This window comes from Sceloporus occidentalis, unplaced genomic scaffold, assembly GCF_023333645.1.
Source record: "Sceloporus occidentalis isolate IW3139 unplaced genomic scaffold, rSceOcc1.0.p SCAF_5, whole genome shotgun sequence".
In the NCBI taxonomy this organism is placed as follows: domain Eukaryota; kingdom Metazoa; phylum Chordata; class Lepidosauria; order Squamata; family Phrynosomatidae; genus Sceloporus; species Sceloporus occidentalis.
In genome coordinates, this window is record NW_028316985.1 from 29,725,827 (window position 1) to 29,740,214 (window position 14,388).

Here is a 14,388-nt window from a genome sequence, read left to right on the forward strand (position 1 = left end):
TATCAAAGGTGTTATAGCTGTGTCATAGCTGTGGTCCACACAGCACAGAGTGCAGAGTTTATCACAGAAGGCTAGTAAAGATCAATTACAATAGGATAATAGTGCCTTGCCAAGTAGTTATCTCATGACTTTGTGTCTCTCCTGTTGCTGCTTTGCATTTCAATAGTTTGTGGGCAGCACCTTTTCGTCTACAGTCCCCACCCTGTCAATGAAAAGGTACGCTTCACCAATTATTGAAACGAAAAGCAGCGACAGGAGTAACACTATGTGAGATAAGTACCTGCCAAAGACAATATAATTCTACTATAATTGTACTTTACTAGCTCATGGGATAAACTCCTGAGCCTTCCAGATAATCTTGTATAAGCAGGGCTGATCCTACCATTAGGACGAGTGAAGCAACTAATTCAAGCATGGTGAAAAGGCAGCAAATCAATATTTTATTTATTAATATTGCACCTTTATTTCCAGGGAGGGGAGAGGTGCTTGTGCGATTCCCTGATTCAGGTGTCAAAATAACTTAGCTGGACTTTGAAATTCTGTACCTTGTTGTCCCAAGAGGCATTATTTGCTGTTCCACCTCAAACAGCAAAATGTATAGGATTAAGCTAGGCTACAAAGTATGAACACATACTTTGAAGATTTGCAAGCAATTTACCACTTTTGAAGATGATAGCCACAGATGCAGGCGAAACGTTGGGAACAAAGGCCTGGCACAGAAAGGCACTTTGTGCCAGCCTAAGGCTGAAATTAGGGCTTGAGAAAGCAGAGTGTCCACACGCTCCCGAGCCCTACTGCACTGTCTGGGCTCCATCTTGGTATGCACACGTCCAAACGGTGTGTGCACTGGTGATGTGCCTCATGCGCTGAGTCCAAATGGCGTGACACATGAGGGGTGTCATCATGGCGCGTGAGTGCACCAATGCCACTTGTTCTGTTGTGCAAAAAGAAGCCCCCTTTTGGGGCTTCTTTTTCTGCTGCACGGAGGCCATGCTGTGTGGTTGCCACAGCCTGCTTCTGGGGAGAAAGGGGCGGTGTCTTGCTGCCCCTTTCTGCCCATCTGTTGAGCCCCATACCTCTTCCAGAATGTGGCCAGAAAACCCAGAAAACCCACAGAAAACTAATTTACCACCTGTTTGCTAAGTAGTGTTATATCTCAAACTATCAGCTGCTGTTTGATACAGAGGTTACAAGATATATGTGATCCAGCTACTAGGGGCATACATAAAGTGGTAGGTCAGAGAATGAAGCCAGTTCCAAGGGGTCCAGGAATTTTGCCATGAAAGGCAACTATCTATAATGGGCATAGTCACCAAATCCACTTATAAAATTCTTCCTGCATAAATTTTTAGAAACATTTCTACTGGGGAAGGAAGAACAATACATTTCAGTGTGGGGGAAGAATATCAGAATATGGAAATTTTGCCTTTTCAGATTATAACTCCCTAAATCCCCCAGACATCATGGCCAGTAGTGAGGGATTCTAGGAGTCATAGATCAAAATGTAACCATTCCAAACTCTGAGGAAGATTCTGCAAAATCAAAAGCCCACTTTTGAATATTCTGAAGAATATACCTTGAAAAAGCAAAGTATCTGAAGTGCTGAGAACAGCCTTGCTGAGTTGCTTTTTATCAAAGCAGAAGAAAAGGGAAGAACAGACACATCTCAGGAAATTAGGTTCATGTGTACCTTATGGCTTTAATTCCAATGCCATTGCTATACTCATCATCCCCCCATCATTTCACTTCCATTAACCTTCCATTTTTGGGGAGCTAAATTGGGCTATAAATGAAAAGTGAAAATATCTGGAAGACAGATGTGTAGTTTAGCTATTTAGAAATAAGAAGTAATGGAAATTTCAAGAGACTGTTCTTAGGGAACACATATTGCAGTTTTTATTTGTTTCCATTTGAAGAAGTTTAGGCTATTTATCCAAGATGAGTGCTTTTAATACAGTGTTTAATAAACTTTTCGAAAGTTCATGCCATGTATTTGGTCCTTGGTGGGTAGGAATCACTACCAGTGTAATTGGGGAATCCGTTTCAGACTTGCCATGTTTCTTTCCTCAGTTAGAATATAAGCAGAAGTCTAGATCTTTCAGATCTGCTAGTTTCATAAATTGTTTAAGATACTAAGCCAAAAAGGGCATAAGTGCCTGCATTTGCTAATATGATATAAAGAGTTGCTTGAAAAACATTGTGTATCTCACAACCGATGTGTTCAAAGTAAACTTTCAATTTAGTAGGGATACTTGGGGTAGGTTTTTTTTTTTTTTGCAGAACAGGGTTCTTGCTCCAGTTTTGCTTTACTGAACACAAGCTCTGCATAGATAATGGTAACAAGATCTGCTTATTAATAGCATTTTACTGAGTTCCTTAATAGGCATCTTAAGTCTGCAGCAGGGTTTCTTCTATACTGGGGTGCAGATTTTATTCTGGCTCAAAGCCTTCACCCTTTCCAGAGGATCCACCTGGAACTGTGAGGAAGTGACACATTTAACCTTGTGCATCCCAGGAATCGTGGTACAGACAATGGCTGGTATGCTTTTGGTATCCAGAGAACGGCAAAAGAAAATCAAAAGGCAGAATAGGATCAACCAAGTAGAGTCCAGCCCAAAAGCATGTAAAGACCCACAGAGTAGTAAACTCCACACAGAGAGTCAGGCAAGGGTAGTCTATGAGCAGTGTCAAAGACAATCTAATGTAGAGAGATTTTTGTAGCACCTTTAAATCTCAAAGGTGCTACAAGATCTCTCTACATATTGATTTTACATACTAACATGGCTATATCTTTAAAGATAATCCATGTTCAGGTACCAAGGGGTCATCCATAGCAATACCAAAGCATCTAGGAATGCTCAGCTCCTCCTATCTGAAGTGGAGACATCTGTAGCTGAGCTTTCTAGAAATCATAGGGGCAACTTTATAAAAAAATCTTCCTAGCATTAAATCCCACTTCTCAAGCAGTCTCCTGACATCTCAGGAGGCCCCTACTCCTCAGAAGCTTTCCCGTCAAGACAGGAACTTTGTTGTATAGTGTTTAGCTTACTCACACTTTTATCCTACACTTTTTCCTTGGGTTGATAGGAGGTCTTATCTCTGTCATGCCCAGCCTGGAGGAGGACTCAGAGGACGAGCCAAAGTCTCTGGGACCTGAGGGGGGATACAGACGGGCAGAAAGGGGAGGCCTGGATAAAGGTTGCACCAACCAAATAGTGCGGCCTCTGGGAGGCATAAAAAGAACCTGCTCCCAGTGGGTTCTTTTTGTGCTGTGCGCAGGGCACAATTGCTGCCCTCATGTACACTGATGACGTATGTGCAGCACAGCACCATTTGGATGTTGTGCTGTGCGTACATCATCATGGTGGCCCCCGTACAGATGGAGCAAGCCATGATGGCACCCAGACAGCATGGTAGGGCTTGGGAACATGTGGACGCTCTGCTCTCCCAAGCCCTAAAATTGGTCCCAAGCCGACGCTTTGTGCCAGTCTGTACCGGGCCTGAGTCTGCAGTTGTGGAGCCTGAGTCTGGCTCTAGCTCTGCTGTGCCTGCTCCAGGAGAGCCTGTGGCATCTTTGGAGGCTCAGCAGCCCAGTCCCCCTATGGCAGAGTCTGGGGACATGGAAGAAGGTCAAAGGAGTGTGCCTACCTTCAGTCAGTGTAAAGGGAGTACCTTCTTAGGTTGCGGAGGCTTTATCAGAAATGCACTGGTAATCAGATGCACCTGAACACCTGCAGCATGCCATATAAGTAGCTGTAGGATGTCTGTTTAGTTGCCAGTGATTATCTGACCTTCTTGAGGAAAGTACTTTGTCTCTGGCTCCCATTACTCTTTGGACTGAAATCTTGCTTCTTGGCCTGTTGACTCGTCTTGAGTTTCTGGAATCCTCAACCTTTGGACTGCCTTATCGACCTGCCTATCTGATACCCTGGACCTTGGATCTCTTGACCTCTTGTGCTTTTGGACTTGGATCTAGATACTGTCTTTTGTTTTGCACTGGCTCTGCCAGCTAGGGGTTTGTTTGGGAACTGAACTGGTCTTATCAACCATTTGGCCACATGCCCAGATAATCGCATCCTTGAGTCAGGGATTCAGCATCCTCTTCTGGGGGTGTGGCATCCTTTGCCTGTCCTCTTTATAGTTTAATAGTAGCCAGATTTGTGATGTCTTTTGACTGAGGGGATCCAAATTTGTCCTTACTGGGGAAATGTTTTGATGAGGGCATGGCACTGGGACATAAAATCTCATTTCATATTTAGGATCATCTGCCTGCCCTGGGAGGTCTTATAGATCTTGACCCTTTGCTACAAATGGGAGAATTTCTAGTTTTATAATTTATCATCTGAGAGTATTCTGCTAGGATCCAGAGTCTAATTCTTTGCAGAGTGTTAAGGTGTTTTCAGAATTATAGATTTTTTGCACACTCACAGGCAGAGTGAGAAAGAGAGGGGGAAAGGGGGAGGGAATCTTTTCAGTGCAGGTCTTGAAAAGCTTGAAACCATCAGCAAAGATAGAGGCAAGCAGTCTGCTCCTGTTAATTTTTTATGTCTTGATTAGCTCCCACTTCATTTTATTAAAGTCCTTTCTGTTGGAATCAATTACAATCAGAAGAAAGAATCAGCTACAATCACAGATGACTTTTTAACCAACTACTTACACACCATGATAATATTTTCTTATGTTTAAGATGTTACTAACTAATTATTATGCTGCATTGAAAACAGGGTTGACAGTCTGTATTAACAGATGTTGATGCTGTGACACACTGATTTTACATTTTAAAAAGAGAATAATTAGGTTCATTATTTGGGATGTGTCTGCTATTTCTAGCAATGGGTGGCAACTGTTGATATGACTCAGGATGTGTATGAATGGGATGGTTCATTGTATGTTGTATTTGAAGTTAGTTGTTACACCCCTTTTAAGAAAATATTTGTCCCTTGTCCAATGAAGACCTTTGAAAACAAGCACTTTTTTCAACTCTTGGTTTTAGAACATGTTTCTTTTTATTTTCTTTCCCAGACTTGAAAAAGTCATGGTGATGAGTTGGTCATCCCCTTTAAAAGACTTTTGGTATTTTAACAAGACATAGTGACTCTGCTTATTTTTGGCTGTATTTAACAAAAATAAAATAAAATCCCACATCCTGCATAAGAAATATAATGTTGACTGTGGCATTATGAACAACAAGCTTTCAGTTTCCAGTGCTGTAAACTTATTTCATCCTTGAATTGCACTGGAAGAATGTTTATTTAAAAGAATATTTTAAAATTCTGGGGCTGTTATAGATCTGAAGGGAACTCTTTAACAGGTCTAATTAGAGAGAACTAAAAATAAAGCCAGAGTAACAAAAATACACATAACCCCAAAATAGGAGTTGTTCTTTTCCGTCACTGTAGATCTAGTACACCCCTTTTCCATGATCTAGTCAGGGAGAGGTGAATGCTATATTGGAGGGAATTTACTACTCTTAGTTCTATTCCTGAGGATATTTGAGGATCAGTTTACAAGATAACCGACCAATATTCATACAAGGCATGCCTAAAGCTTCGTAGCAAGCCGAGAGAAAGAGACATGGAGGACAGGCATGGTACCCTCTCAGTCACTCTGCTCCAATCCATAGCAAGTCTCCTCAAAAAGGAACCTACTCCGAGGCCCCAATTTTACCAAGTAAAAGATCCATTTGTTGGGGAAGTTCCCCTTAAGAAACTTCATGGAGTTACCCTTAAGGGACTTAGGGTGGGAGGCATATAGGGTTATATCTAGTTTGTGGGCATGGACCTGCCTTATCTACTGGTTGCAGGGACTACACAGTGGCAGTGCACCTGAGTGATTTTCTCAGCTGTCACTCTATGGAGGCCCCCAGCCTTTGGGCCAGAAGGCTGGGTTTCAATTGAATGCCAGTTGAGTAATTCGATCAGTAATCAATTCCTTGGATTTGTGTCTCATCCCAGGCCAACCTGCAACTGTAATCCTAATAAAAGCTATGGCCTTGTTTTACTTTCATAACTATGGTTATATGTGTGGTTTTGTCTAAGCACCTTCCACCTTGTGCTTCCTCTTCACAGTTAGCTTTGCAAAGAACTGCCAAGAATGCAGCTGTCCTGTAAGAAATGCCATCCAACCAAAAGGTAGCCTGCAAATGATTTTTCATCTCAATTGAAAGCTAAGCTTCCTTTTAACATAAACAGGACACAGTTAAGCTCCACATCACAAAAAGCAACAGAGCAGCAATAAATGAAACATAGGGTGTGGTTAGCTCCTAAAATCCCACAGTACTAAAAAGTTAGTCCAGCTGGCTCTAAGAGCAACCATACTCAACACACCTGATTTCTGCTTTTATATGTTTAACTGGTCAAACAGTTTCAAATTTGGATCTGTTGACTCTGTTCACAGATGTCATTAGTTAAATGTTGTATAGTGCTATAAGATACCCTCCAAAAGTCCTGATTTGGCAAAGACAGTACTAATTCTGTCAACCCATGTTTTCAGTTTCTTTTTAAATGTTCCAGTTGTTGACACCTTTTTTCACCCTTTGTTCTTACTTCGATTGGTGCAAACTGTGCTAGAGTAGTTTGTACACAAGTAACTCAGTAGGAAAAGAGGAGAGAAAGGGGAGTAATCTTGCCCTTGCCAACATCAAACTCTGACAAAAGCAAACTACAGTGTGCCCTTGGTATCCACTGGAGTTTGATTCTAGAACCCCCTGTGAATATCAAAATCTGTAGATGCTCACATGCTATTAAATATATTGGAGTAGTAAAATGGTGACTCTTGTCTAAAATGACAAAATCAAGTTTTGGAATTTATGTATTTTTTTTTAAAAAAATATTTCAAGCCATGGATGCGTGAATCTGTGGATCCCTATCTATCCGTAGATAGAGAGGGCTGACTGTACTGCAGCTTCTCTTGCCTGTTCTTCCTTATTAATAACTTTTGACCACACTCTAATGTTGGTTGGCCACACGTCCCAATTTTTCATCTGTGAAATGTTGGGGAGTATGCTATAATATATATTAACAGCTGGGTCATAACAAGAAGATAGTAAAGCAAAAACAATCATGTTCCTTTTAATAGGGAAAATGAATTTTTGCAGAAGTTCAGAGTTTGCGCATTATAATTGTTTTAAAATTCCAACCATATTAGACAACACCATGTCATATCCAATGTCTTAACCTCTTTTTTCATAACAATCTTGGATCTAGGGACACCTGTAACTGGAAATGCTGAATATTGAAACAAATTCAGTTTAAAAGATTATACTATATTTGAATTATGCTACATATTTTTGAATAAATTTGAAATAGGAAAGATTGAACAAGAATTTCCTTCCATTCCTAAATTCATTCCAACTCTATTTCCTTTTTGTTGAATGAGATCTTCTTTTGGATTGTACAGGTATTCTGGGGCCCAGGTCCAGCTTCCTCTGTGCAAACTAGAAGGAACTTCTGTATGCAAGAGAAGAACTCAGATGTAACAAGTGGAGCAAACTATTTCATTGAAGACCCTCTAGTTTGTATAGTTTTGCATATAAAGAAATTTAAAATACTTTCCTATTTATTTGGTGGTTGAGTAGAGAGATGTAGATGGTATTATCTTGATGTAACATTATTGTGAAGATAACAATTTATTAAGTCAGAAAGAAATCATATCATGATTGTTTAAATATTTCAGACAAACCTCACTTGTCCTCGTGTTAGGAGCAACAGTATGTCTGTATGGAAGCCAGTCTACCTAGCTGATATTCACTGAAAATACAAACAGGTTTTCTTTTTTAAAATTGCTGCTTCCACTAATTCCTAAAGCAAAAGAAATTGCTAATCTATTCAGTGTAGAAGTATCCCAGAAAGTCTGGGAAAAACAAACAGGTTTGGGCAAAAGCTGTTCTTAGGATTTCTTTCTTGGCAGCCTACCAAACAAAAAGACTGCCTGCTTCTTTCTTTTTCTGTGAATTTCTGGGTAAGTGAATGGCTAGATAACAGGAGTATCCCACTCAATAGGCTCAAACAGTGGGCTAAACCAGTGTTTTTGTACTCAAAAGATACCTATACAGAAGGAGAATGAACTCTTTGAGGTATAAATTCATAACACATTGAAAAAGAACTACCCAGGTGTCAATGGATCAAAAACCTGGCAACAGCCTGTAGGCAAAAACTTTCAGGCAAACAGCTACCCTACTTGAATGTACTCCTAGTCAACATAAACCGTCCATGCACAAATGTATGCACGTATCACTCTTGAACGGGTCATAACTGAAAGAACTAAGACCAGGAAATTGATACTTCATTTGGTCAAAAATATATTCTTTTGGCATGCAAAGTAAGATGATTATCTAAGTTCTTGTGTAGTCCCCATCATGATTGGCAATTTGATACTGAACACACCTGAACTATTTAGATGGGAGTGCTCTAATATTCTGCTCCAGATAGATATTCTATAGAGCTGAATAATCCTGGAAGTGCACAGCAAAAACCACAGCTCACATTATATACCAGAATGTGGTAATGAAGCAATAACATTTTGGTATGCTTTCCAGGTTTTGTGAACTGGCCCTGAAAACAAACACCAGTCCCGCTAGTCTCTTCCCCAATTCTTTCCCATCCTAACCTTCTGTACCTCATATGCTCACTCTCCATTACCATACAGTCTGAACGGATGCTTATGTGCAGTATGTGAGTATATCCCTTTCAACTAAAAAATGACAGAAAGGATTAGAGAATTGCTTTCATCTAATGAAGGAATTTTGTGTTACCTTATTGCCCAAGGTGTATAGAGCATAGATATCTTTCACCAAGTTAGGAAATTAACTTACACACAGATTAGTCTGACAATGTCTTTACTTTACCTTCCCCATTCCAGCATGAGCATGTCCCAGCTTGACAACAACAGGGAAAGCTGGAGTTGTGAGCTGAAAGATAAAAGAATATATCATTAAGGGACTGGCATATGTGAGTCTTTTTTCAATATTACTGCTTTCATTGGCATCCCAGCACATATAGAATAGAGCTTTCAGCACACACTTCCCATTAACATTTGTCAATGGAAAATGAAGATCAAAACATGTCTGGGTGGCAGCTACACATAGCTGGCTTTCCATTGGATTTCAACATGTGTAGGCTTATGGTTTAGGAGGGGGGAAGATGGCTGTGAGTAGAAGGTTAAAGCTTCCATTACTATGATGGAGTTCCTAACTGAGCCCATGCACACTCACTTGGGAGTATGAAATAAATGGAGGCTCAGCTAGACACTAAGAATTTGCTGTAGAGCATAGTTTCAGCTGATCAGGCACAGACTGTAAACAACCATGACTTATTTGGGATTTTAAAAAAATCTATAGACTAAATAGGCTATCACCTATCATACACAAGACATAAGGTAGGTTTATCAGAAAGAGATTGTGAGTTCATAGATTTCCAAGTGCATCTGTGCAACTGCACTATAATAGCAACATTGAGAGCTACTGATTGGCTTTGCCCATCAATGAAAAGGTTCACTACAGCAATTAATGGAATGCAAGGTGGCAGCAGGATTGACACCACATCATGTACTAAGTACCAGCCAAAGACACTTTTATCCTGTTAAAATTATGCTTTTTAACCTCATTTGGTAATGTCCCTAGTGAGCTGGGTCTTATCCTGATTCTATCATTTACCCAGACTGCCCTCATGACTATTTCTATAAAGCTCTGACTCAAAAATTAATTCTAGATTACCTGCTTTTTTCTGATCTGCATGTATGACATCACAAAGACTCACCCTTATGACTAGAGTCCCCAGATTTCAGAGCCTGGCCCCTCTTCTTCAGTCCTCAGAGCGTGTGGAGGAATATCAGAGTAAGAATGCTGCCTTGGAGAGTGTGTTTGTGTGTGTGTGTATCCTTATTTATTAGACTTGTTTTGTGTTGTTTGAATGGCATGCACTAGGACACTGTGCTTGATGCTTAATGTATTATGTGTAGTGACGTTGCCAGAAGCTGCCCTTTGTACCCCCCCCCCCCCCCCGCAGGGCCTGGGATGATCCTGAACCAGTAACCTTACTCATGACACCACAAGGGCCCAACTTTATGACATCAAAATTCTCAGATTTTTTCCCTGAAACCTGAAGAAATGAGACATGGTTTCTCTGGGATTCCTAGTAGAGATGTTTTCCAACTCTTGCAAATAATTAATTCAAACCTCTATAAAACTCATAAAACCATACTGCATTTTTTCATTTCCTAATGGGTACAGTAAGAAAAGCTAGGGTTATTAGCAACATTAATTTGATTTTCCCTTGCTTACATGCTTTTTGTTTGTAAATCTGTATCCTGACTTTCCACCAGGTAGTGGAAATAAGTAACAATATAATGAAATATAATAAAATACAGTAGTACACTTGGAACACAAGATTCATTAACTGATTAACTTGTGGTGATGAGTTACCACTTGTAGCTAGAACTTTTATTTATTTTACTTGGGAAAAAGATTTTTTTAAATGTTATTCTGATTCCAAACACCAATTATCAGTTTGAATATGAATTTGGTATGACCTAAATATAGATGATGGTTGTTATCTCCATCTGCAAGTTCTATATATAATTACATTTCTGTACATTGTTTATCATTAAAGCTCTTTGTTACTTGTTTCTCTCATAGCAAGAAAGGTTAGACAGAAGGAGGATGTATAAATGTCTAATATCTCACATGACTAAAGAGACCTCTTGGAGAAAAACACAGGCTGGTCAGTGGGTACATTTCTTTTTCACATCCTCTCCCTGATAATGGTCAAGGCTACACAATCATTTCCCATAGACAGCATAAAAAACTAGGAAGGAATTGTGCAGGCTTCCAGATGTTGTTCCACTGCAACTGTCAGCATTCCTTATCATTACCTCTGCAAGCTAAGGCTGTTGGGAACTGAAGTCCAATAATAGCTGGAGGGTCACATGAGTCTCTTCCCTGAATAAGAGGCTAAGGTTAAAAAGCATACTAAAGCAACAAACGTCCAAGGAATGTTTAAAGCCCTGGATTAATAAAAAGGCCATCTTTCAATGCCAAAAATAACATGAAGAAGTTGCCAAGTGAACCTCTTGGGGGAAGCAATTCTATCAGTGGGGTGCTGCCTCATTTCATATAAACAGGGGAAATAGGTTTCCATCCAACATTGTGTAGATGAACTTCTTACTCATGCACTGGAATTTTTTTTTCTCCCATGCTTCCCTGAAACCTGCTCCAAAGAGTCCCTGTACCCTCCAGAACAGTTATTGTTGTGTGCCTTCAAGTCATTTCTGACTCATGGAGACCTTTGCCTTCCTCTGAGGCTGAAAGAGTGTAACTTGCTCAAGATAATGCAGTGGATTTCCATTGCTGAGTGGAGATTTGAACCCTGTTTTCCCAGTGTTCTAGTCCAGTACTTCAGACACTACACCATACTGGAATAAGAAGTTTCTAGGGAAGAATCAGTTGTGTTAGCATTCTGCTGTTAGACAAAGATGGATACAACCTGTTGTACTGAGCCTCTGAAGAAAACGTTTAGGTAGATACATATGGGAGAAAGAAATCTTTCAGGGGTGTAACAGCTGACCCCCCCCCCCAGCTGTTTTTTCAGAGGTAAGCCCAAATGTGTTCAATGGGGCTAACTCCCAAATAAATATGGATAGGATTTCAGCTTTAGTGATTGTTAGGCTTGTACATGCAGCAAGGGCTATGACAACCATCACAAGGGTGAAGCTGGGATTGCTGGAGCCAAGAGCTGTGTATTTATATAACCTCAGTCACAATTCGCATGGGAGGGTGCTGAATAGTATTAAGAGAGGGCATTGCAAGAGTTTAACCAGAACAAACATATTTGTACTGAACTCATGGATAAAATAATATTTGTTTTTTTAAGATTGCTTTTTTAAGAGAAACAGGAAAACAAACAGGATGATATCATTTGAATTTTATAAATTGCCTGCACTGATCAAGCAGACAGAGAGGGGTGGGATTAATAAATGAGACCATCATGCCAGAGTTGAATAAATTGCTTTTTGTACAAATTAAGCAATACTTCCAAACACCCAAATCTAGAAAAACACCAGTCATTTCAAAGCACAAAGTTTCTTTGTCCTTCCCACATTATTAGTACATGTACTGTGTTGGCTTCAGAAATTTTAGTTGTCTAAAGCAGAGTCCACATCCCACAACCCCACTATTATTGATCTGCACAATCCAATTAGCAATGATTAGCCTCATCTTTATCTATTTATCTGGTAATGCTATGAAAAGCAAGCTGCTTTCCTTTGCTTCATGACAAGGGTCAACTCTGAGTACAATGATGACCACATTGGAAGCTGCTGACAGTTAAGGGAGTCACAGACACAAAACCCTCCACCATCTCACAAATCAAAACTGGGACCCTTATGGCCAAGCAATATAAGACTGTGGTTACAATAGCAAAATAAATTGATGAAAAAGAACAGACAAGCTAGAAGAGGCTGCAGCAGTTTGCTTTTCCTGAGTCTATTGGGTAAAGCAACATTCCACCTCATCCACTCCTTTCCCCTTTGCTGACTAAACAGAGTGCAGCCTACTTTTGCAATTTGATCTCAGTGTGTAGCAATTCCATTCCCTTTTCTTTTATTTTCAAGGGGAGGGAAAGTAAGCAATCTGGGTGGCAGCTAAGGAGGGGTTCTATGGACACAACAACCTAGGTACAGCTACCTAGGAGACGTAGTTAGTGATACTTCTCTTCTTTAGGAATTAACCATTGGCAGGAAGTTAATACAGGCCTTGTAATTGAGGGCTAAATCTCTAGGCATCACATACATCACTTATATTTCTGTTAGATGGCGATCCCTTTGCTCCATGGTAAGCCACAAGTGTGAACAAGACTCTGAACACCCACACAGCACGTTGTCTATTGTTGACATAATTATAGTTGAAAAGCTAGGGTATAACATGCATTGTTGTTGCATTCTGGAAGAGGCAAACCACAGGCCACAGGTCTCCCTATTCATAATACTTTGCTTTGGTTAGAACATGCTATTGTGGTTGGTGAGATCCCAGCTAGACACAACACTTTTAGATTTACCCCTCCGACTTTCCAAGACTGTGTCATTTAAACCAGTTTTTCTATGACTCAAGTGCCTTTCCCCAATGGTCAAATGAGACTACTGTAAAAGCTTTTTAAAAAAGAAGTTCCCTACCAACCCACCCTTTTCATTTTGTCAGCATTTCAGTCATGAGAACTGTAAAAACAAATCCAGATGAGTAGAGAAACAGCAAAGAAATTACATAGTCAAAGAGCTGCTCTTGCAATTGTGAGTTTGGGCCAATAAATCCCCAGCTACGACCTATCTAAATACAGAAATCTCTTTAAAAGGTGCTATTGAGTGCTAAGAAAACTTATTGTTTCTTCATGTGTATCATTCACTATGGAACATGGTGGAAATTTTTTGAGTAGAAAACAAGCAAAGATGTATTATTTACATAGGTAAAGTGGTGAGAAAAAGAACTGATTTTCTCCATCTCCAAACAACAACGACTCTCCCCATGAATTACTCCAATTTTTCAGAGACTTTAAATGTGTTTATTATTATGGTTACGCTTTTTGAAAATAAACCCTTATCTTTTCTGTGTTTCAAATGCAATGAAACAATTAGTTTCTTTTGAAATGACATCTGAATGTTACAAGCCTGTGATGTAAAACACACTTTCCTTTTGTCCTTCTCTGTGAAAAGCAATGGCACAATGTAGCACTTGAGCTATATGATATTCTCCCTCCAGTATTTAGTGAAGCTACATCCCAGTAACTACAAAAATACCTTAAAGGTTACCACTGCGGTGCAAAAGAAATGAAATTACGTTGCATTACAGTCCTAATGTAGCTTCAGTATATCTTTATTACTGTGGAAAAATTCATTGCAAGTAACTTATTAACCCAGGGGCACTGAAAGTTGACCATTCCTGAGTTAAAGGACATGAGGAATATTCTGTTCACATTGGCCCTAAAACATTCCATAGGGGCAGACAAACATTTTAAAGAGGTGCACACAGTACAACAAAGGGTCAAGGATTCTTCTGAGCAGCCATTCCATCAGATGGAAAAATAGGAAGCAGGGCCACTCCATCAGCCCTGGAGGGACTGGCAATTTTTCCTTTTGAGATGCTTCTCTTCCAGCTGGGCTGTCATAAGAAGACCAGCGACATCTGCCTATAGCCCAGCCATTACAGGAGGAATGGGGAAAATGTGGCTTGTGAGCTGCATGGTCACCTGAGGCCACTTTTGAGGCTTCTGGGGGATACCAGAAGTTAGGGGGAACCTCACAATTTGTCCATATTTTCAGCTGGAACCATTTTAAAAACAAAGTCAACTAGATGGGGGCTGATGGGTGCCCAAGGTCCTCCGAAGAGCCAATGTACCCTGCATT

At 40.1% G+C, this 14,388-nt stretch overlaps 1 protein-coding gene across 1 annotated transcript in view; it reads right to left on the reverse strand.

Annotated features, from left to right (window-relative positions):
* LOC149311851 (synapsin-3-like) overlaps positions 1 to 14,388 on the reverse strand; it is a 245,201-nt gene that overhangs the window by 46,422 nt on the left and 184,391 nt on the right. Inside the window, exon 7 of the mRNA XM_089528061.1 lies at positions 8,846 to 8,908. Within this exon, the coding sequence (XP_089384187.1) occupies positions 8,846 to 8,908 (63 nt within the window). The remainder of the gene's footprint in view (positions 1 to 8,845; positions 8,909 to 14,388) is intronic.